At 45.8% G+C, this 24705-nt stretch overlaps 1 protein-coding gene across 6 annotated transcripts in view; it reads left to right on the top strand.

Annotated features, from left to right (window-relative positions):
- Positions 1 to 24705, top strand: part of LOC116945424 (SH3 and multiple ankyrin repeat domains protein 2-like) — a 661289-nt gene that overhangs the window by 584086 nt on the left and 52498 nt on the right. For 4 of the 6 annotated variants that reach the window (XM_032959738.2, XM_076069270.1, XM_032959737.2 and 1 more), the window contains exon 18: positions 14680 to 14763. The exons of the other annotated variants lie outside the window; for them this stretch is intronic. In XM_032959738.2, coding sequence (XP_032815629.2) covers positions 14680 to 14763 — 84 coding nt within the window. The remainder of the gene's footprint in view (positions 1 to 14679; positions 14764 to 24705) is intronic. 6 annotated transcript variants of the gene reach the window in all.

Here is a 24705-nt window from a genome sequence, read left to right as displayed (position 1 = left end):
GCTCTCGCAAGCTTGTACTCCCACAGAAATTACGAAACTTTGACAAATGTGGCATCATATTAACGAGAATGTGTGCAGTAGATGAACCTCATCGTTTACAGTTATTTTTGATTTGTTTTAGTTACTTATGATTTGAAGTCAATCGGCATCTTGAGGTAGAGTTGGATGTAGATGCTACATGCTATCAAATAACATATTAACATTTTAACTGCATTATAGTGTTTGAATATCATTACATGTCTTCCTATCATGGGTGAGGCTTTTTCCTAATATGATATATATATAAAAATGTTGATTATTCAAAATAGAAAAACAGGAATTACTTTTGCTGGTGATACAGACTGCATTTCTCCGAAATGATCCAGCTGGCTGAAATGTTAAATATATTTTTCCCAGTCAACTAAGCAATTAGGGTTGTTTTTGTAATTGCAACCTACAACACGAATACATCGACGTTTGTATCGTCGTTAAAGTAGCAACACCTTTAAATATATATACATTGCTGTATAGTCACCATCCGATACTCATGACTTTTATTTGCAAGTTTTTTGTCACAGCTCAATGCGGGCCCCGATACAAAACGCCGATCACCGAACGGAGGTGGGGGTGGGACTGAAATTCCACCAACAGCAGCCCCGCAAGTTGGAAGGCGACAGGGTCCAGTGAGTGGGGGGGAGAACTCGGGTCTCGCTGTTCCACACCCAGGTGGGGACCGCCAGCGGGGGACATGAAGGTTTACATGGGGGGGGGGAGGAGGAGGGGTAAAGGGGGAGGGGGGATTACCCTTTACTTAAACAGAATGGATGTTTTGGTAAACAAAAAACAACATACTCTGATAGTATGTGATGGTTTAATACCGTTAAACACCGTTTGGGACGAAGCTCTAAAGAAAGCTGTCTCTGGTGTGGACCAATCAGTTGCAAAGACAATGCATATACTATCAGTGTTTGTTTTTTTGTTTGCATTCTGACCACAAGTATGTGGTTAATGCAGACATGATTCCTCGTCAAAGGTTTCAGTTTGGGTGTTTTAACATCTTAACACCTGTTTTGTTATAATAGGGGTTTTCCCCTTTTTTGGCAACAAAACTGAAACCTTTTTACAAGGATTCATGTCTGCATTAACCACAATATCTGCAGTCAAAATGCAAACAAAAAGCATACTATGATAATATATGCATTGTCCTTGAAACTGATTGGTCCACACCAAGGGACGGCTTTCGGACGGCTTTATTTGAGCCTCGCGAATATATTTGCATACATATAGGTGAGCAGACGCAAACCTGCAGTCCAGCCATTAGCCGGTGGGGTTGGTTGATTACACAAACATGGAGCCAGTGTGTGTGTGTGTTCGCACGCGTGATGAGAGTGGGGGGAGCGGTAGTGTAGTTGTTAGCACGCCGCGCTACGAACCCGGCGACCCGAGTTCCATTCCCGGTGACGATTGTCTCAACCGGTCCTGGGCCTCCCGTAGGTCGACTCAGCCTCAACTGAGTAGCTGGTACGATGTGTAAACATCGCCGATGGGGAGACAAAGACGGCCGGGTGCGGTTCTGGCCACCCACCCCCTCGTGTGCCGTGCCGGCCTTCATAGGTGCTCGCTAAGAGCACTTGCCACTACAGTCTGTTAAGTCTATGAGGGGCGATTGTTGTCTTTGTGGTGAGAGGTGGTGAAGTGGTTTGCGCATTGCTCTACGAACCCGGCAACCTGCGCTCGATTCGCTCGTTGTGGGCCTCTCCTAGGTCGACTAAGCCCTGAATGAGCACAGGACCTGGTGTAGTGTGTAAGCATCAGGACTGGGGAGCCAAAGGCGACCGGGCGTCATGTTGATCACCCACCACTTCGTGTGTCTTGCCGGTCTTCATAGGTGCTCGCAAACAGCAGTTGCCCCAACATTCTGTTAAGGCTATACGGAGGACATTGTCTTCGTTTGTGCAAGAAGGTGCATAAGTGGTGCCTCTACAAGGTAGCGCAGCAAGTAGGTTTGTGAAAGGCTCTTGGCGCGTGGTTTAAATATACTCTTCTCGTATGTGCGAGTTATTTTGGGGCACATTCACATATACACTTGTGAAAGTGCAAACATGCGGTGAGCCTTGACACTCATTGAGGCTTTTCCGAGGTAGATGAAGAAGAAGAATGACATATCAGACAAAACACAAAGGACGTAGTGTTTCTAAATGCCACGTTGTGCTCACATCAAGTGCCAAATGTCTGGACATTTCATTGCTTTTAAACACACGTGATATCCATTTCAACGTCATCTTCGTCAGTGGATTCTAACTCAAAATATTTTTGCTCATCCACTGGCGAACAATTGTCAACACTTGGCAAATAAACTTTGCAAAGCGTAATTACTGGCAATGTCATTGTCCATAACGACTGAGGCCTAATGGACGTGTTTCCTTGACCGCACGACTCACAATGCTGCACCATTCAGGCTCACCACACCAGCAAGCTTAGCCGTGCATACTTGGTCGAGAACATGCACATTCCGAAATCCAACCCTCGTTTCGAACACAAGAGTCACATGCTCGTGAAACCAGTTACGCACAGCGCCACGCGTTCGATGGGGCTACGTGGCAGAAATTCCGCCGGTCTCAACTGGCCCCGACTCGATCATCGCAGTGAATTGTCACTTCTTTACTCGTCTCATCTGAGACACGCTGTGGCTTCGAGATAAAAACAAAAGAGACCGGCCTGGACAGTCAAAGCGGCCAGCTCCTGATGCTCGGCGAACTGCACTGATCACCAGACCGAGTGCCCTTAAAGTAGAGACGAACCCTCTGAACTGTGTGTTGAAGGCTCCGCGACTTTGACTTGTTTCCTCTTGAATATTCTTTGAGCTATTTTTGCTTTAAGTAGTACTGCGCTACACAAACACTTTAAATATGTCGCTTTCCGTGCCTGCGTAGGTGTGGGTAACTGTCATGAATATCAAGTTAATTTTATTCAAGCCTCTTATTATAGTCTTGACACGCAAAGCTGGAAACCAGTAAGTATACTGCATTATGAAACTTCATTTGAGCCAGGTAGGGTGGTGCATGCTTGGGGAATCAGCACTTTCGAGGCATGGATTGGTGGATCACAGAGAGCTCTAAAAACTCCAAAACCCACCAGGATTCAGAGTTGCCTGGAAATGGTGGTTACAGCAAGCAGGTTCATGAACCCATCTGTAAGGGCGTTTGAGAGTATAATCCCCTTGTTTGTTGGTTTTCGTGAAGTTATATATGGTTTCCTTCGATTTGAAAAGCTTTTTTTAAAAATGAATATCGTTTAACGTCCTCTCTGAAAAATAGTTGTAAGACTTAACTTTGAGGCTCTTTCGCCAGTCATAAAATACTGAACGTTTACAAGATTTCGATTTAAAGCTCTGATATAGCCCCCCTTAATTTTTTTATTTAAAGCTTTTGTGACTGCAGGGATTCATCTTCTTGGTGCCTTTACCGAAAGAACCAAGAAGACGTTTACACGATAATAATGATCAACTGTAAAGCCTTTCTTTTATCAGTTGTAAGAATTCATGTTTTCTGGAAGAAAATAAATGAATATAAGTGATAAAAAAATGTATATTACAGCGAATTACAATATGGTTGTTCTGCGTTTACGCTAACCCGTGTCTCCCTTTATCCAGCTGCGTTGTGCCATTGCCAAAATTCTCAACTCACAATGGGAAAGGCTGCACGTGGGGCAGATCAAATGAACTGCGACTACTTCATGGGAAGTCAACAGCGGTTTTCCCACGGAGAGACTTACCCCTGCCATAGGAACAAGGAATTGCCATCACCTGTTCAGAGGGTGTAAAATAATACGACCTCACAACTTCACCGATTTGGCCACTACATTAAAGCGCAGGGTAGCAAGACTTGTAGTTGTATTAAACAGTCAGGTATTGTGTGGAGTTATGGATCCATTTAAAATAATGGTTACATGATCATTTGTCTCTTCCAGATTGTAATTAATGGCCCAATTGGGAAAATATATTATCTCTCTAGTACTTGGGTTACGGGATAAATTCAACGTTTTAATTCGCAACACTCGGTTGCTCAATTTCCCTTCTGAAATGTAATCCGACAGTGATGGAATATTAGAGGGGCAGTCAAAATGCGTGGTCAGGTGACTCGGGTGACAAATACTGTACCCATGTAAGGGGACAGAATCATAAGATCCTGGGTACAAATCCCGGGACCCGCCTGTGACTAATCCAGGCTATCGAGCAGGCCAGATGGAAGCCACCAATAGTGTCTGCACAACAACAACAACAAAACCATCACATTGCACACAGTTGCCCTCCTTTTTCAATGATTTCTACGGAGCTTATCTTGGCAAGCTTCATTGGGTGTATAACGAAGTATGTAATGCCATATATTGACTGGAGGCATAGGCCAGATGGAACGGCTAGCAAGCTAATTGTTTCGTATTATATAACCAAATAGTTATTCAATGAAAATACGTCGTAAAGATTATTCTGCGGTTAACTATTTTGTGTGCAAGTGCTGCTGGAATTTTTACGGGGCAAAACTCACGAGTTCAAATTCCGGTAAAATGTCAGTTCTGCTCTTCATCTCTCTGAGAAAGATAATATAGGTACTACGTTGTTTGAAGTTTTTCCTACAGAGAGATTGAGCCCGCACTATGGAATTGTTGAAGTCCTATCAGTGGTTTACGATTGTCAGTGGATATGAATGCCGAATAAGATACAAAGGTGTTTAAAAAGCACACAGTCTTTGTGCGTATGTAAAAGAACCCCATCAGCATTTCTTAAAAGAAGTGCATTGTGGACCATTTTCTTCCTACTTAGGATGAAATTCTTTTGCTGTTGTTTATCACTGCATCACTGATGCCTATCGGTCGGTCACATTTACTACAATTTATTTCGATTGTGATTTAAGACAAGATGACCACAGTGCACTTCTTCAGGAACTTGCTGACGGTTTTTGTTTTTGCATAATGCACTCTGGATGTGTGCATGACTTCACGTGTGTGCCACATAATTGCCAGATAGAGCAGGGAGACACTTTCCTTTTGACTCGTGAAATACAGTGGTGTAGTTTCAGATACGCTGCTGACGTGTAACAGTTAGCACACTGGAGGTACATACCAGATGCCGTTAGTTCGATCTCCCGGCTGGGACAGTTGAAAGTATTGGCAAGTTTAATAAATCCCTCCACCCCTGTCCACCGATCAGCATACATGGTTGCAACACAGTTCGTCGATGGCCAGGTCGTGCGTGGTTGGGTAAAGTGTGAGTAACTCCCACCTCTTACAACACGTCTGGCAAGCGTGGAGGAGGAGGAGGAGGAGGCCAAAACACCCGCCAGCGGGCCTCTCAGAGCTCCCTCTGATGGAGGCCCTTCTGCCAGCAGAGGGGTGAGCAGCCGTTGGAGGGCTGCGCCTTTACCTTTTAATACTGTCGTTTGAGTGTATTGACGATGTGAGTTATTCAATGTGTTCGTCTTTGTATTTCATACAACAGCAATTACATCAGTAAGATTTGATCCCATTTGAGGCTTTTCGTATATATTTTTTTGCAAGGCAGATGTGGCAAAAGAAGGAAAAAATAGGAGTCAGGAGACAATATTGGCAGTGGTTAGTTCATAACAGAAAATGTTCAAATAATTTAAATCTCCTCTCAAAACAAAGTGGAAGCTACAAAGCCATTGTATTCCGCTGACCAAAAGACTGCAATGGTGTGGTATTTTGGGCAACGTCCCTTTCATCAGTGCAGGACAAGGGAAAATAAAAGACTGACTGACATTGATGGCGATTAACCTAACACTGGCTAATTCATAAGCTAAAGCTGTCAAACGACCTGTTTAATAAGCGTCTACTTTTTTTTATTACCAAAGCGGAGTTCAGAATGCTTCCCGCATGACGCAGCCTGCCTCCTTGTAAAGGTGCCATCGGTCCCGGGGCGGGTGAGCATGTGCTTATTATTAGCGGTGCCCGCGTAGGTGTTTATTTGCAGATGGTGCTCACACGAGAGCAATGGCGATGAAGCCGAGGAAGGGAAATGCGAGCCGCAAGGAACGTTTGTCCTCCATGAAACCCCGGCGCCGTTCAAGTCAATTTCAAAACAAGTCGCACGCTCTGGTTCGTGTTCAACACGTCCACCCTGGCTTCCCAGTGCCCCTGTGGGCGAGGGTGCTCGGTGTAATGGAGCAAAAGTGTGATGGAGCAAAAATCTGTCTCACAGCCGTGGGTTCTTGTCAATGTCTGGCTGGCCAATCTTACTCTGGCAGAGGCGATGGCATGGGTCCTCGCTCCTTGCCTCCGCGTCTGCCTTAGTGTCCTACTTTAAAATGGTTTATCCTCTGGTGTCAACACTGGTTGTGTTCCGAGCAATTCCAAACTGGGGGTGGCGGTGTCCCAAGCCGGGTGAGCAATGCTTGAATTATTGATCTTCGCTGAGCTTGAGGCAGCTGAATAGTCCGTGGGTTTAGTGTTCTTGCTGGTAAGTTAGTTTACAACAGGGTCATACGTAGAAGCCGCTGGAGCTATGCACTTTTAAATCTAGATTGAAAACGAATTTCTTTAGAACTGCTTTTTGTATTTAGTTTGTTGTCCTTCCCTCCTGACCTCTGATTGGCATGGTTGGCTACATACAGTGCGAAAGAAGTTCAACATACATGATTTCCTAGGGATGACAGTGTTAGCCCCTGTTATTCATGGATTTCTTTCGAATACTCCAGTTTCCTACCACATGCCAGACACTCATTGATGGAAATTACCCAAAGTTTCAATGTAAGGACCCTCCAAAGAAATATTGCGACTCAGTCAGACTCATAATAATGCCCTTCAGTAATACGAGAACAGTGCAGTGTTATTTTCCATAGTGCTGTTAAGTGAATATCAAAGAAAGTAGTCCATGGCATTGTTAATTAGCCAATGGCACACAGTGGTTTGCAGTATAAATGACTAAAACATTATCCCACATGTAGATAGAGTATATTGTCATTGTTGTTTTAAAAAATAGTTGTCCTGAATAGGCTCGCCTGGAGATAGAAAGAGGAAAGTGACATGAGAATGAATGACGGAAGATACTGTGACACTTCACCAGTGGCATGAATGAGGTCAAGTCTTGTGAAAGCACTGCGGGTTCATGAAAAAATAAGAGTGGGTTTTACCCTCTCTGGCAATGAAACAGGTGTTAAGATGTTCATACACCAAATTGAAACCTTTTGCAAGGAATCATGTCTGCATTAACCACACGCACTTGTGGTAAACATGCACACAAACGCATGCTCTGATAATTATCATATTAGATATTATAATATACGCATTGTCTTTGAAACTGATTGGTCTCCACCAGCGACAGTAGCCTTATTTAGGACCTAGCCCCATGTTGTTACTGCGGGTTCATGTTGTAAACTGGCCAAGTGCACATTATTTTTAGTCCTGTTACGAATTGCATGTGCATCACAATTTACTTTTACTGTAAGCATTTGGCATACTTGAAAGAGTGGTGGCTTGAAAGATTGCTGGGTGCCGTGGTGGCGAGATGTTTGCTCCCTCGCCTGGTGCGCAGGCGATCGTGGGTTCGATCCCAACCCTGACGCCTGTATATTTTGAGTTTGTATGTCTCTCTCCCCGTGGCCGTGTGGATTTTTCTCCTTGTCCTTCGGTATTTGCCTCCACGTTTAGAATCAACATCACGCGTTTAAGAGTATTTGGCTGCTTTAAATTCCCACCTGATAAGCCACTTTGTTGAGCTATCATTTGTGGCCAGGTCTTTTCTGAAAAAGAGCTATATAGCTCAGTGGACCTTACCTGGTAAAATAAAAACAAGTTTAGTTTTGTCATATCTTTACGTGAAGTGTGCTATATTCTCTATCCATAAATGTTTGTGCGTTGTAGGGAGTGGTGGTGGGCTCATGGTTAGCGATCCTTGCGACTTGGGTTTTGATTTGTTGTTGCGCGTGAGCATCGGTGGCAAGTGCTGTCTGAACATGCTTCCCTAGGTAGGCTTAGCCGGAAATTTCACAACTCGTATGGTGGTGAATGTTGGCCACACCACCCCTGTGTTTGCTGTGCTGGCCACAATAGGTGCTCGCAAACAACGCTTGCTCAAGCCGTCCCCCCCCCCCCTTGAGGCGAGCAGGGGTTCTTTGTTTCGGCGTGTTTGTGTGCATGTGTCTACATGTCTCTGCATGTCAGAGCTTTGTGCTCCCAATCAAGGTTTTTTTTTACCCTGGATAATTTACATTCCTTTCTAATTCTGCCAAGGTGCAGGCGATATTTGTTTGGACTTAAAAAACACTGAAGCGAAAAAGCAAAATCTCAGCTGACTTGGCCATTCTCTTATCCAAAGTGTCTCTTGGAAAGCCTTTCCAATGCCACATGTGCTGACCTCTTCGTTACCTTTGCGCCCACTTAGGAGAACAACAAGTGAACGAAAGCACACATGCGGTCACCAGCACAGAAGTGTCTGCCCACCTTACTCGAAAGACACCCTCATCTGCAATAGTAGCCATCCCCGTAACAGATACCAGAAGGCTTACGTTCACTCCATTGTAGCACCAGCTCACAAAAAAAGGTTGTGTTTAACTTGGGCGAGATAGGCGTGTGTACACAGTTTGTTTGAAAGCAGTGAAAAATGGGCCGGCCAGGGCACAATGAACACTCTTGTCTTGGCAAATATCTGTGGAAATGTGATTAAGGCAAAGGTGCATGTTTAATAAGTCATCGGTTGCCATGGTAAAACCATTATGAAGATAACAAAAAAACACCACTGCTTATGAGTCTGCTCCGGATAAAGTAACTTATAAACTTGTGACCAGCCAGGCACAGAGAGGCCATCCACTATGGGTTATTTTCCAATGATTTCCCGGGCCATGTGGGCGAGTAACAACTTCCTGGTTTTATTTTTAAAAGCACACAAGGAGCGTGCATGTCAGCTGCGGGCACCACGATATCGAGTTACGAAAGAAAAAAAATACATCCTCATGAAAAGACTTTAATTAGAAACCTGCGTTTAAACCAATTTGGCTGCTCACAATGTCCACGTGATAAGCCACCGCGTTCAGCTGTCATTTGTGGCCACGTCGCTTCTGCAAAAAGAGCCATGTAGCTCAGTGGGCCTTGCTTGGTAAAATACAACAATCATTTGGTTTAATTTATAATTCATATTATTGAGAGCGAACTCTTCAAAGAGTGGATAGCGGCACGATCAATTGCTACTACAGCATTTACTAGCGAAGTCCCGAGCAGATTTATCACAATGGAACCGAAACATAGTGTAGCTTGACTGTACAGTATCATACAGGGTTGTCCAGATGTCATGTGACCCCCATTCAATTATCTAAAACTTAACATTTCTTTAAGTAAGATTTATTTAATACAGAAATGAATACTGTATGCAAAGGAAAAATAGTTTGGGGTCAATTGGGAGGTCACAAGACATCTGGATCACCCACCCCTCATTTCACCCCACTATTTACTACCCCTGCCTAAAATCCAAGTCCCATATTAAATTCTCTCAAAGTCCCATTATCTGCGTGACATATCCTTCATGATATCTGCTGACGAGTAAACCAGAAGTTATGGAATATTCTTGTTTATCCTCGATCATCCGCCGGTTAGTGGCGTGAAAGCAGTCTTCTGGAAACACAAGATTCGTCGTACGACCCACGCTCATCCACTAATAAACGGAGTCGCCCAAAGTGGTGGACAATCCTTGCTGTTATTTGCCACTTATCCGCGAACTCTTTATTTTGCTGCAATGTGCACTAATGCCTACTTTATTGAGGCCAATATTGGCACGTGAAAATAAAGGTTGATCCTTCACATGAAGGCGGATAAGTGGAAATATTCTCGGTTTTATTTTGTGTTTACATCCATAAACAGTGGAGGTGATTTTATATTATTATAAATGTGAGTGCCACTTTGCAGACAATAAAGTAGTCATTCTATGGGAAGACTGGCTGGCCCTTGTCATATGAATGTGGAATTTCTACCAATGACTCAAGCCCATCGATGGATATGAGCAACACCGCATGCTTGAATATTTAGTTATATAATCACCCAATATATCATTTTCAGAAAAGTAAACCACTTCAATGTGTTCTGTAAGTCGTTTTTTACAGCTGTCTGTTTATATAATGTACGTCCATACACTATTTATTTCCTGTGTTTGTGTAAACATACATATACACAGTGCATTGTTTGTTCTTATACACCCTATAATTAGCAAATGCAGTTCTAAATGAGGCAGGATATTTTTTGTATACGTTTGTGTGCGTATATGTGCATGTGTCGTGGTCGACTGAGCCGAAAATGAGCACCTTGTGCAGTTTGTAAACATTGCTACGAGGGAGACAAAGGCGGCCGGGCGTAGTGCTGGCCACCCACCCCCTGGTGTGCCGTATCGGCCTTCATCAGTGCTACTTGCTTACAGCACTTTGGGGCCGTCCATAAATGACGTCACGCACCTGGGGGGGGGGGGGTCAGACATTTGTGACGATGTGTGACGAAGGGGGGGGGGGGGGGTTGAGAAATGTGACCTCACATCAAAATGCGCAACTTTAAATAAATATAGACAATACGTTCTGCTTAATTACTTAATTAAATATACTTTTTAAATAAATGTTTTCTCCTTACAACATCAGGGTGCAGCGCCACATTAAATACGCACTACAATGACAATAGTTTAAAGCGATTTGAAGCATGTTTTATATATTTTTGGGGGGGGGGGGCAGAGCTTTGTGACGTCATATTTGAGGGGGGGGGGGTCTGACTTTGTTGTGACGCCGTGTTACGAGGGGGTCAAAAATCGTTCAAAATCGCGTGACGTCATTTATGGACGGCCCCTTACCCCAAAGGTATATTAAGCATATACGGGGGAATGTTTGTCTTTGTACAGTTATAGTGAATGCATAACCGTTGTATAGTACAACACCTGATCATGTACATCGTAGACAAACGAATTGAGTGGCATTGCAACTTTCAAAGTAGCCACCCGCTCTGAGATGCACAAACACAGACAAAATATCAGGCACATTTGCAGTGCAATATGCTTCACGTCACCATCAGAGAAAGTCATTTTCCATTGCAGTAAACAAAAGCAATTGGAATGACCGTAAGCGCAAGGAAAGATAAGTGAAAAAAACTGGAAACACTTCGAAATTACATAGAGGTATAAAACTCCTATGCAGAGGAGGGGCAGAAAGTACTCGTGTGTAGCCAAAAAGACATGCCATCGCATGCCAGGGTGTGGCTCGTATCCTCCGAGTTATACAAGCTTAATAAGTCACAGAAGGAATATATTACAAAAGTCACTCTTGCGTATAAGATAGGCGGTAGGTTGACATTTTAGCCCCTAAACCAAGCTGTCTCTTGCGTGGGAAATCTGGAGATCGTGTCTCTATGTGTACTATAATTCATAAGGCATTCATACATTTGAATACACGTGTTATCCAGTTCGGGAGAATTGTTGGTTCAAGAGCTTGACTCACAGTTAAGAGGTTTGCCCGTTGAAATCCTGGTTAGGGTGCAAACCCAAAGTCGTCACTGAGGTTCGTAAAAAATAAGTTATCACTTGGTGGTAAGTCAAAAGCGGTAGTTTTTTTTTATGGAGACTGGCGCTCCGTCAAGGGAATGTGGAATTGTCATCGCTGGTCTCAGGGCCATCAATAGAGGTGAATATCGTACCCTTGCCAATTTGAAGGAGGTAGATGTGTTGATATTTGAGAAAGTAATATAATGCATACTTAAAGTTAATAACAAGGATCGATAAATAGTTCACACTATAGAGGTGGGCATCCTTCATGCTTTTATACCCATTAGAAAAATGAAGATATGGATGTATTTAGTTGACATTTTTTTATTCTATAACATAAACATTTACTCATGCATTATCATTTACTGTACTTGTAAATGCAATACATGACTATAATATAAGTATGGTTTAAACGTATAGACATTTGCAGTATATTTTGATTTAAAGCTTTCGTGACTGCAGTAATTAATATTCTTAGTTCTTTCGGTAAAGTCACGTTGAAGGGAAACGTCGTGAGAATGTTTATTGTTTTATATATATTTTATTATTTTGTTGTTTCCCTTCAACGTGACTTTACCGAAAGAACTAAGAATAAGTTGCAGTATATGTTTAGGTAACGCCACACACTCCAACTGGGGAAGGCAATAATGTATCTACTTATAGGTAAGATATACGCATATAACGCGTCTATTGGGAAACCTCAATGGTGCGAACTCCAAACGGGGGCTTGTGTTTAGGACCTCGTTACCAAGGCGACAACACAGGAGTGTTAGGAATGTGGTGTTTTTTTCTCTCTTTCTCTCAAGAGAAGTTCCCAGCCGCGAACTGCATCATGACAAAGCACGGGGCGGGAGGCAGGGCGGGAGGCAGGGCGGGCTGACTGGGAGGGCCCTGGGTTGGGGACCATCCATTGAGTGCGTACGCATGGAGGGCGGAGGGAGGTGGTTAACCCAAATGTGTACGCCTGTGTATGGGGGGGTTTGGGTCTACTGACAATGTACGCATAGGAAACCGGGGGGGGCGGGGTGGGGAGTGAAGCCTCTATAATAATTTGTCTACATTGGCCTTCAAATGAGTTCGATAGTCCGGCGGTGGACGATCTGTTTGCTTGAACACGTTAATAATATTATTAATCCTTGATCGTTTCTGCGTTGATTAAATATCGGCCGTTCTATAGGATTCGAGGGGGGGGGTGGTGGTGTGGAGTGGTGGGTGCGTCAGGCGTACGTACGCAGGTTGGGTGGGGGGGTGGAGGTGTAATAAGTACGCGTGCCTACAGGGAGAGAGGGTTTTGACATATTTGTGCGTTCCTACTCAGTCGCGTAGCGGCGAGCGCGCTGCGCTCCGAACCTGGCCAACCCCGAGTTCCATTCCCGCTCACGGCCAACACCGGCGACGATTATTTGAACCGGCCCTGGGCCTCCCCTGGGGTCGACTCAGCCTCAAACGAGCACCCGGTGCGGATGCGTGCAGTAATATAAACATCGCCACTGGGGAGACAAAGGCGGCCGGGCGTGGTTGCTGCCCCCCCACCCCACCCCACCCCCTCCGTGTGCCACAGTGCCGGACCTTCACCACAGGTGCTTCTCGCGAACAGCAACCTGCCCCCCACCCCACACACAGCTCTTGCTCAGTTGCTGTACGTACGGGTGGGGGGAAGGAGGGAGGCGGTGCCCTGTGGTTGGGTGTCGACCGCACACAGGCACGGGGTGGGTAGGGGTTGTCGTAGGGTAGGGGTTGTCGTAGCGTGGGCGTGCGGGCCGGGCGGGTTGGCCCATAGGGGTTGGGAAGCTGCGTTACGGCAAACATCGTCACCGCTGAGGTCCCCGGCGTCACTTGACGGCCGAGCCGGCGTCGGGGTTTGGCGCTCCTTCAGTGCCGGCGACCTCGTCCCCCCCGCCAGCGCTCTTGTGAGCCCCGTAGCCACCCCCCCACGGAGTCTTCGTGTGCGCCAGCAGCGATTGAAAGTGCCCCCACCGTGGGTAGTGGGGGAGGAGGAGGAGTGATAGTGGCGGTGATGTTGGTTGGGAGGGTTTTATCCAAAGCGTTGCGATATTCTCAAAGGGAGGCGGGCGACATAAAATAGAGGCTGCTTTCGAGTCTCGTCTTTCTCCTCGTCTTCGCTTGAGATCCCGCGCTGCTCCACGACTTTTCAAGACGGCGAGACAGCAGCGGCGGCGGCGGCGGCGACCACACGCAGAAACGAAGGGATGAAATCCACCGACTTGCACGCCTGGTTGAAGGACGGGAGAGACGTGGTGGAGGAGGAGGATTGACACTCGCCTCTGCTGACATCACTGCCGCAGTTGCCTCCGAGGCTTGAGAGAGGAGAGAGAAAAACCAGAACTTCTTGTTTGGTGTTGAAATGAAGTTCTATTTTGGGTGGTGGAGAGTCCCGAGCTGAAGACGCATCTCTCTCTCTCTCCTGCGAGACGGTGCTCTTGACAACCCCCTCCACCCCCCCCCCCCCCGTGTCTCTGCTATCCCTCCACCTGTGAGCATTTTTATTTTTCGAATTAAAGTATTTGCATTTTTATTTTGCAACAACAACAAAGGGAGATATTCTGAAGTGTTGCTGTGGAACTTGCCGTCGCTTTGACCTCTTCGAAGACAACCTTCGTGCTGTCTCGTTCAAGGAGCGTCTTACTTCGTGGCTTCCACAGTCGGCCCCGGCTCTGTTTGGGACTTCAGTGCTCGGCTGCAAAGAGTCGGTCATTCGGTTACTCTTAATCTCCGAGAGACAAACGACCACCACGACGACGACACGTCTCATGCGAGGGAGACCGAGAGGCTCTCTCGATAAGTAACCCGCCTCTCACGGGCGGCAACATCAAGAAGCGACGTCTCAACAAAACCACAGAGGTCGCCTTCGCCTCGCGAACGAGTGATCCCCAAACTCTCACCACCCCCCCCCCCAAATCTCAGTTGGGGGGCAAACATGAAGAAAGTTTCCAGCATGATCACCCTGAACAACAGCAGGCACTCGGACGGGATGCCCTCCACGCCGGCCAGCCTCTCGCGGGGCACCGGTGGCGTGGCGGGCGCCCACTCTCCATCGGCAGACTTCGACGACATCCAGTTCCACCACAGCAAGGAACAGCGCACGCGGGGCCTCACCATCTCGTCGGCGCTGCGGAAGCTGCGCGGCCGCAAGACGTCCGACGCTAACTCTCTCTTCTCCGCAGCGCCGCCGCCGCCGCCGAAAAGGGCCCCGGCCACGGCCCTCTCGCAGCGCTCCAAGTCCATGACGGCCGAGATGGAGGAGCTCGGTAAGGACGTGGCTTCCGTGGCGGCGGCGGCGGCGGCCAGGCTCGTCGTGTCTGGCTTTCGCCGCCGCTGGCGCTGAAAGGCCGGCCGGCCGGCGGCACGGCGTCTGTGTTGCTTGCTCGTGACGTGCCCTGGTGCATGCTGAGTTCCCGCATGGCTTTCACCGGTTTATGAACAACCCTCGGTGATCTTCAAGCTAAGTGTCGTTGTTGTTGTGGTGGTGGTGGTGCACGTGTGTGTGTGTGGTGCCCGTCTGCTAGGGTTGCCACCTCTGAGATGGTAAACGTGCAAACAAACCAGGATGTATAATGGGAATGGAAATCTGTCGCAGTACCAGAAATGCGTTGTCTTGAGTGCTGTGTCATCTCGTACAGCCGACAAAAAATAAACCCAGAGAACTTTTTGTATGTCCGGGAAAGACCAACAATGAAGGTTTCCCAGGACAGTGGCGACCTCAAGAAGAGGACGATCACGGGGAAAACCAGGACACAGGTGGCAATCCCAGGACACAGGTGGCAATCCCAGCGTCTCCGCTTGTTTGTTCAGAATGCTTTATTGATAACAAAAAAATCGATGGGAATTGTGCCGCCTAAAATGAAATGTTTAACGTTTATAACGGCAACAAAATTAGTGCGGCGGCGATCAAGCTTGTATATAATAAACAACGGCAATTAAGCTTGAATATTTAAACGATAATTTGTTCGTACGATAAGGATAATCAAAATTGAGCATTCTGTGCTCCCTTGTGTCGGTGTTGCCTCTGTGCCCGTGCTGCTCGCTTGGCTGGTTCCACCCCGTACCTCTTGGCTCTGCCAGCCCTAACTAATATTGATTACCCTGAAGAAGCCCCCCCCCCGTGTCTCCGTCGTTGGATGGTGTGTGGTGTACGCGTGTCCATGCATGAATGTCAAGCGTGCGTGGTTGACGTGAACGGGGGCAGTGACCCGGGTAAAACAAATATGTTTGTGTTGTTAACGATGGGGACTCATAATACAGGAACACGGTGGAGCCCCAAAGTTAACCATTCCTTTACCCAACCCATCGTGCGCGCAGCCCTGTCGTCTGTGTATCGAAAGGACCGTTTGAGTTTACACGCAACGTAAGCAGAGCAAACATTCTGTGCGAGTTGATGGCCACGCATGTGAGCTGATAAAACGTGTGCCCACGGTTTGTTAATATGCAAACGTTAAATATTAGTTATTTTAAGCTATGCATTATCATGCACTTGCAAGGCATTGTGCGTATGGACATCATCGCATCCCTTGGGAATACATTTCCAGCGATTGCAATATTGTTGTAGTCACATAATTCAATCATTAGCGATCATTAATTAGGCATAGAATTCCCAAATGTCATTATCCTAACGTGGGGTGAATATACGCATGTTTCCTTACACGCACTGCATCTAAATGAGTGGGTACATCTGTGCACGTCTCTTTAGCAACGTGGGCTCGTACATAAATCGTTATGGTCTTTAAGCTGCCAGGGCACCCTTTCTTCACCCCATTACTGCACGCATCAGGTGCATCACGGAGCACTTTAGGCAAACTTTAAAGAGATTACTCAGCTGTGGCAAAACTAATAACAATAATTATTAAATGCGTGTGTTTGCCTGTAAACGATTATGGGAGAGATTGGGTCTTTCGGCCTCCATAGGTGCTCTTGAACAGCACTTGCCCAAACATGATATTAAGTCTATACGGGGGATCTTTGTCTTTTTGATGTCTTGGTATGTGCACTGCGTGATGACCTCAGCAGTCACTGGTTCAATCCTTAGAAATGCACAAAACACCTGGTTCAGTTGGTATCACGATGAGGGGGGGGGGGGGCGATGCCATTGTATAAGCATCAGCAATGAGTGAGACAAAGTGGATGTGGTTTTAGCCACATTGGCCCTTTCTCATGTACCCGGCTGGCTCTGATACACACTGGCTAACATCTGCTATATTTTGCCAGAGGATATGCGAACCTCCGATTATCACGGTTGGCGATATACGTAACAATTCTCCCCTCCGGCAGCCACTGAGTTGTTGCGATTCAGGGTCATGAGGGTTTTATTTATTTACATTGTGGCGAACGAAGCGGTCACTTGTTGCTTGCACCAGCGGCATCAAACACCCGATGGCATGCAACATATACAAATCGTAAAGAAAGAAAAAACACATCGATTCTTACGCTGGGAATGTGATGCATGTGCCGCATAGCTTGAGAATCCACATTAAATCGATGAATCGTCAATAAATCGGTGCATCGTTGCATCCGCACCTCCGGTTAGCAACGGTTGGCTACGTACGGTGCGGTAGAAGTTCAACGTGCATACGTTAATCCCTGAACGCAAACTATTCTGCAATTTTGGCATTAAAAAAAAATGCCATCCGCCGGGCATGTGAGCATCGAGGATTGGTGGCTGTTAGTTTAACTTAGCCTGGGAGTGAATAGCGTTAAGTGCTCAATAATATGGTGCAACCTGGATACTATACCGGAAAATGAAACGTAAAACCCGGCATGAAGTTTCCTTGCAAGTCTGTTGTTGGACACTGTCAGTCCAACTGACGCTGTGTGATCGTTCATTCCCCACTTGGGTTTCATTGCTTGAATGGCAGCCGTCAGTTAAGGGATTGTGTAATTCTGCATTATGTCGCTTTCTCCACACCCATAATGCTGTGTATACCGTCAGCCATGATCTATCCACTGGTAGCTGAAGGCGTACCATACCCCCCAAAAAACATTCCCATCCCTCGCATCATCGTGATGAACCTGTCCCATGGAGCTCCTTCGCACGAGCTTATCGATACGCAGTGCTTCATTAACACACACTCGTGGTTATGTAAGTATAAACCGCAGACGTATATGTAACAGATACAATATGTGCCCTATATGCATACTTGTGAATGCATAACCTGTATGGGCATCACACAGTAAGCTCGAAATATACTGTGTTTATATTAGAACTGCAAGTAAACAATATTTAATGTCATTTTCTGACGACAGCACAGTTAATGGCTTACACAACAATTGTTAATTGAATAATGTGTGTGTGTGGAATGGAATGCTTTTCTTTCTAGAGGATATGTGAACATATTCTTTATGCCAATACTCTAAAGGCACGTTTTAATGTTTCCATCATTCTAAGACATCCGAACGAGAGCCAGTGTTTCTATAGTGTATGAGGAATTACTGCTGCTGATGCTGCTGATGCTAATCGTCTAGCTCTATTATCTTCTCGTGCAGTATATTTTACTAAACTATAGCGGTTTTAATCCAAATTCTGCAAGCAGGTATGATTTAAAAAAAAAACTCGCGTCTACCTGCTTATATTGTACACACTGCACGTGTTATAGTGTAGTGCACGTTATGAAAAAAAAACACTCATTTTAAATGACTTCAAGTGGGATTTTTTTTATATATAGCCACGGTGGCACTGGATGTGCTTCCGTACTGTAAAGTGTGGCAGCGTCTCACACAAGCCCACGAGTAGTAAGCCGTGGCGTCCGGGCATACGTCCAAGTCACCGCATGAATAATACACATTAAATAGGACTCGTTGCCCGACACCTGTGCCACTACTGAACTTGTCCTAAGAGTTGCTCCTGTGCCCTTCCCCCCTCCCCCAGAGTACGATGCGGGTTAAAGGCAAAACAAGTTCCGTTGGATGTATTGCGCCACCAAAAGACTAATTTCACACTGCACTTCGTATCAAGAGCTGTAAAAGCGGCATTGCGGTGTGTTTATTTATCTGCGTTTCCAAGCGACATCTGTAGAACTGGCCAATCGCTCCGCCCCCCCCCCTTCCACAACCGCCCTGATGTTGGTACCATTAATCATCGTATCGGGTTCCCAGGTTCACGTTTTTACGAGCCGGCATTCACCACCACCCGATGGTAAAAGGAAATGCACGTTTCGACTGCACGCAGTCTGCTTATCGAGTCCGTACAGAGAGAGCGTCGCAGTCTGCTTAACGAGTCAATGCAGAGTCCCCGCTCAGATGAGCGAATGGGGGAGGTTACTTAACCTCCCAATTGGTGGCCTTCAGCCGGTGGTGAAATCCTCCCGTGACCACTTGTGAGCGGCCCAGTCTCCCACACAGGGTTTCCGATGTGGCTTCCCACAGAGTTGTACTCATTCAATGTCACCCGCACCCCCGCACCCCCCCCCCAACAAAAACGAATGATGGGCTAAGTAGAATCCCGACTGGGATTTTAACTTTTTAGATATGTTGTCTGTGAGTCATAACCACAAGCACCATTCCAGCCAGATTGTGATCTCATGTTTGTACCTACTTTGCAAGAGAGCTGTGATTCACAATTTTCCTGCAGGGGGATTAACATGTGTACATGATCGGTCACCATGGTAGCCAATATTTTATGACCTCGCGAAGCAATTTTCTGCAACACGTGGAAATCTTACTAAATTATGTAAATTATTGGGTTTTAATTATGAATGTAAAATTGCGCTGGGAATGACATTGACCTTTGCTGGATAACTGGCTAAATGGGACTTTCCGTGCAACAAATAAACATTGATCAAATTACGGTAAACCATAAGAGTCACATCGCAATTAGCTGCTACAGCATTAAAGTCATTGTAATAGGACTTGTGCAGGGGTGAAAGTGATGTTTAGCTTTCATTAAACTTAGCACCTTATTCCACTTCTCTAACCTGCCACGCAACCAACCAGCGATCAACTCTCATTCAACCAGTTCACTTGCACGACTGTGCCTGTCATGTCATGGCACCTACCTAAGGACCCGGATCAGGAAGCTATTTCATGGAAGGGCTGAGCTGTGGTTCACGCCTGATGACACTCGATGTAATCAATGTGCAGCGAAATGTCGTGTAAAATTGTAGAACATTTTTGCTCTTTAAACATAACCCCTCCCATTCTTGTTTCTTTCGGTAAAGGCACGTAAATAGAAAAAAAAATACAAATAATAAAATAAAATAAAAAATAAAAAAACAAACATTTTAAATTATAAAAGCATAAAACCCACAATAAAAATACAAATAGTAAAATTTAATACAAATAAATTGGGGTTTTTGCTTTCATTATTTTCAATTTATTTGTAATTTTATTTTACAATTTTAATTGGTTTTTCTTTTATTATTTATTTAATTTATTTTTCTTTTAATGATATTTGCTTATTGATATTTTTGATATTATGTTATTTATTTTTCTATTTACGTGACTTTACCGAAAGAACCAAGAATGTCAACTCCTGCAGTCACGAAAGTTTTAAGTCAAAATATAACCCCTCCTGTTTGCCCATGATGTGACAACGTGATGATTCGATTGGGTCTGCCATCAGGTGGTGGAGGGGTATATTACAAACAAACTTAGTATACAAATAACACATTTCAAAACTGTTGCTTTTCGCTCCTGCCTTACGAAATAAAAAGATAGTTAAAATATACATGACACACTACACAACCATCTTGCCCCAAATGAAACCAATTATTTATTATTTGTCGCGAATGTCACACATCAACTTCCATACTCTAAATATATCCGACCTGGGATTTATTATACCGTTTTCTAAGAATTCTAGAACTACACATTTGTTTTTGCAAATCAAACCTGTACCTAGACATTTACATCACACCTACAGCATGTATCTGTGCTCCGTTTTCACAGGCATGCCGTCTTACAAGAACATTCTGTCCGTGCATTCCTGCCCACATTTTTACTTTGGCTGTCACCGTGCGAGATCTAACATGTGATGCGTGTACCAACCAGTCAAATTATTTAGGACACTTGCGTTCAAGAAAGTCAACATTCCAACCAGTGTTATTTTTATTTTAGGGTGTTCCTCAACATCAATGTTTACGGGTCATTTTCAAATTGTCCGTGCAGGTAAGTATTCGCTTAACACGTGTTCGCACGATGCTTTTTCGCTATAACGATGGGTTTTTTTTCGTGGGAGAACACTTTTCGCACAACGAGGAACGCGCCCGTTCTCGTGCGGAATGCGCACCGTTATCACGCGGTTTCTGAGATGACGGCGGTTAACTACTTTCTTGAGCTGCAGAGCTGAGCGGTGCGATGCAGTACGTGGAATGATACCATACGTGCTATCCCTTCATCTGAGTTGTTTTTTTAAATCTCTGCAGTAAAAATGTGCAGGCTGATTTTTTTAGTGCAAATGTGATTCAAATTTGCATTGTTTATTATATTTTCATGCCCTCTAATGTATATACGCACAGTAATTCATTTTTTTTACGCGGCACTTTCCAGGAACGTGTCTACCGCGTGAAACGAGGAATTGGCCTGCTATAAAATGCTGATCTCTTTTTTACATGCCAAACCAAGGTATTTTCATAGGGAGGTGGAATACTCACAAGTGTGGCTACAAATACACAGATCTGTCCCAGTGTAGTCATGTAGGCTGCTGACGGTCGTGCTGTTAGTGAGCACCCATTGTGGCACCGTAAAAAGCAGTGGCATAGCAATCGATCTTTATGTTTTGAGTTCAATTCTTTAACTCAACGCACAAACCCGATGCTGCGTTGTTTCCGATCCTTTGCACGAGCGTCTCCAAGGTTGGCTTGGCCTAACACGTGTGCTTACGACGCTGTGGTCAGCACTGGGAAGACGAAGAGAGCTGGGTTGTGCTACGTCAACCGCAATAGATGCTTGCCGACATCACTTGCCGCGATAGTCTAATGTAGCTAACCGGGCTCCTCTCTGTCACTGGGCCCACACCTAGCACGCGCATGCATGTACACGCACTCACGCGGACAGGAACCGTGGAGCGGGTTTGTTTTATGACTCCCGTGTAGCACGAGAGAAACATCTTCGACTCTTTTGTTGGGCTTTTAACTCAAGGTCCCACTGAATAGCTGAGGCTAAGAGCCAACAGTAAGTACACAACACCAACTCTACTTTTTAAGGTTTTACATACTACTGTATGTAATGATAATGGCTTCTGGCCAGTGCCTTTGTTAAGTGCATGTTATGTAATGACGCTAGAACGGAGGCAATTTAAGCAGGATTAACGGTCCAGCTGTTTAAACCAGGCTTCTCTGGAAGCACGCTCGTATGAATGAGTTGAACGTTGCGTTGAGAGACAGAGGGAGGCAGGCAGACAGAGACAAACACACACTGAGGATTCACCCATTTCGTTTTAAAAATGAGACCACAGTGTTAAAGACTGATGGCAAGCACCCACTAAAGCTGGCATTGATAAATACACGACAGTGTGGCCAGCACCATGCCCAGATTCCTTTTTAAAATGTTTTAATACTGTACTAGATACACATTTCAAGATATGTCAACCCATACCTTTAGTCAGGTTCCAATACTATGTTCCACTGATGTGCATGGCCTGGAATCGAGTCCATGTTGCCAGGATTGGCAGTATTGAACTCCTGTTCCCTACGTATATACCGCGTGTATACACGCATTACAGATTGTAGCAGCAAGTGCTGTTAGGGAGCACCTACAAGACAAAGGTGCCCCCCCATAGCCTTCGACTTTTGGGGCTGGCAGTGCCAGCAAGCACCTGCGAAGGCCAGCACGGCACACACGTTAGTGGGGTGGCTCGCACCAACGCCCGACTGCTTTTGTCTCCCAGGTGGCAACATTTACACACACAACACCAGCTACTCATTTGAGGCCGAGTCGACCTAGGGGTGGGCGCCGTACCGGTTCAGATCATTTACCACCAGTGTTGGCCATGAGCGGGAATCGAATTCGAGTCGCCGGTTTTCGTGGTGCAGCACCTAACGGCACACACACACGCACACACAAAGATGTGTGGCTACTTACAAAAACTGCATGAGCGCCGCGACGATGCGTAACAACTAGTCTCGTGCAACGCGTGCAGCATTCGCGGCTCAATCAAAAGGTGGGCTAAGTGGTTTACCTTCTTCTTTGGTTCTTTCGGTAAAGTCACGTAGAATGAGAATAAAATAATAAATTGATAAAATAAAATAACACAATAATATTCTCACGACGTTTCGGCCACAACACAAGCACCTGATGAAGGCCGCTTGTGTTGTGGCCGAAACGTCGTGAGAATATTATTGTGTTATTTTATTTTATCAATTTATTATTTTATTCTCATTCTACGTGACTTTACCGAAAGAACCAAAGAAGATGAATCATTGCAGTCACGAAAGCTTTAAATCGTGGTTTACCTTCTCAAATAGAAGCAACTGACAGGCATGGAGAACCGCGTGCATTCGTGCAAGCCTCCACAACAACAACAACAACAAATCTCTTAATGACTCGCTGTCTCTCTGGGTGTCAATTGGGATGTGCAACGGCTTGTTGAGATAACCTGAAGGTGCCGCGTGCAATGCGCGTGCGCTCAGTGCGCTCCTCGCGAGCGCACGGTTCCTCCACCGTAACGCAGCGTGAGCCTCATTGCTCTTTGGACGACGGTCCGCTGCCCTACGGCGACCGACAAATCCTGGAATGGTGCTCTTTCCCCTCGTGTTTGAACTGTCTCTCCCCCCCCCCCCCCCCTTTGTGCGCGCCACCTGTTTGCGAAGAGGCACTCGGAAGGCAGGAGGTTTTGAAGTTCTTTCGTAAACGAGTTTCGCTGTCTGCTTCTCGCTCTCGTGTCATGTAAGTCATGCATTTTTTTCTGACTGCTGCTGCTTTTCCTCCTCCTCCTCTTCTCCCTCTCGCATTCCTACACGTCCTTGTATATCTCTCCTTTTCCCTCCCTACCCCAACCTCCCCCAATCTCTTCTCCACCTTTTCCCATTTTCACTGCTCTTGTCTGGGATGGGCCTCTGATCATAATAGTGGACCAAGGTGAGCCCCCTCTTGGCAAAACAAACACGCGCATGTCAACACACCCCAAGTGCCGAAGCAGTCACTGGGCGTCGTCCGTGCCGCTTCCAATGTTTTAATCCTCCTCCGTCTCCCCCCTAAGTCCACGGTCGGGTGCCACCGTTTATTGTGGGGCTTGAATCGAGGCAACTTCCGTGAATTCAGAGACACCTCGGTGCCGGCACGCAGGTCCAGATCGCTCCCGAAACAAAAGGGCAGGGGGGGGGGGCGTCTTACGAGAACAGAGGGGGGGCCCTCGTGGTGCACGGCAGACAGCTGATGGTAGAGATTGTATATTATTAGATGTGTTTGTCACTGGTGACTGTTACCGCCCCACGTGAACCAGCATAATGGCGTAGGAATGATGTTGACTTGAGCGGAATAGGATTTCAGTTGTCTGTGTCTGTGTTTTTTTACGGAGGTGGCTGTTGTGGATTAGGGTCAGTTAAGACTGCATCGGGGTACTGGACTGGAAACCCATGCATTCCTAGGTTCAAGCCCTGGGTCACCACGTCTGTTGGAAGGGTGTTCCTAGGTGATGCATGAGCCTCTTATCAGAGTGCTGAGCCAGCACTGCTGAGATCATAGGTTGGAATTTTGGGGCTCTCACCTCAACCAAATTCAAAATGTGTAGCGAGTTTAGTGAACTCGGACAAGGCTTCGTGTATTTCACTGGAGCCCAGCTTTCAGGGCTAGAGAGCAAACAAGCAGTTCAGGGATAGTGAGATGGATCTTTGAGACATGTTCATAAACAAACCCCCTCTCTCTGATGTAAAATCGGGGGTCGTTCGTCAAACATGGCATACGCCCTGCATTCATCGGGGGTATTGTGTTGTCAATAGAACAATAGCAAAATCAAGTAAAGTTAAAGTTTGTCGCTCCTTAAATAGGCATTTGGGTGGAAACTTATTTCCCTTGGTGGTTGATCTTGCCTTATAAGCATTGAATATTCTCTTTTTGGTATATTAGTGCCGAGTAGAGCCGGGACATTTTTCTGATTCTTAAACTGGAATCGCAGTACTTACAATCAAGCATAGGATCGTGGAATTAGCAGAATTCTACCAGTTGTGGGTGGGGAAGGCAGTAGTATGGAGTATGGTTTCCTCACATACAGCCAACATACTCAAGAAACAGAATTAGCCAGATATCCCTGAGCAGCACCCTAA

Source organism: Petromyzon marinus, chromosome 24 (assembly GCF_048934315.1).
Source record: "Petromyzon marinus isolate PM22_M1 ecotype Great Lakes invasive population chromosome 24, UKy_Petmar_22M1.pri1.0, whole genome shotgun sequence".
Classification (NCBI taxonomy): domain Eukaryota; kingdom Metazoa; phylum Chordata; class Hyperoartia; order Petromyzontiformes; family Petromyzontidae; genus Petromyzon; species Petromyzon marinus.
The sequence above is the reverse complement of the archived record's forward strand: the minus strand, read 5'-3'. Positions and strand labels throughout refer to the sequence as shown.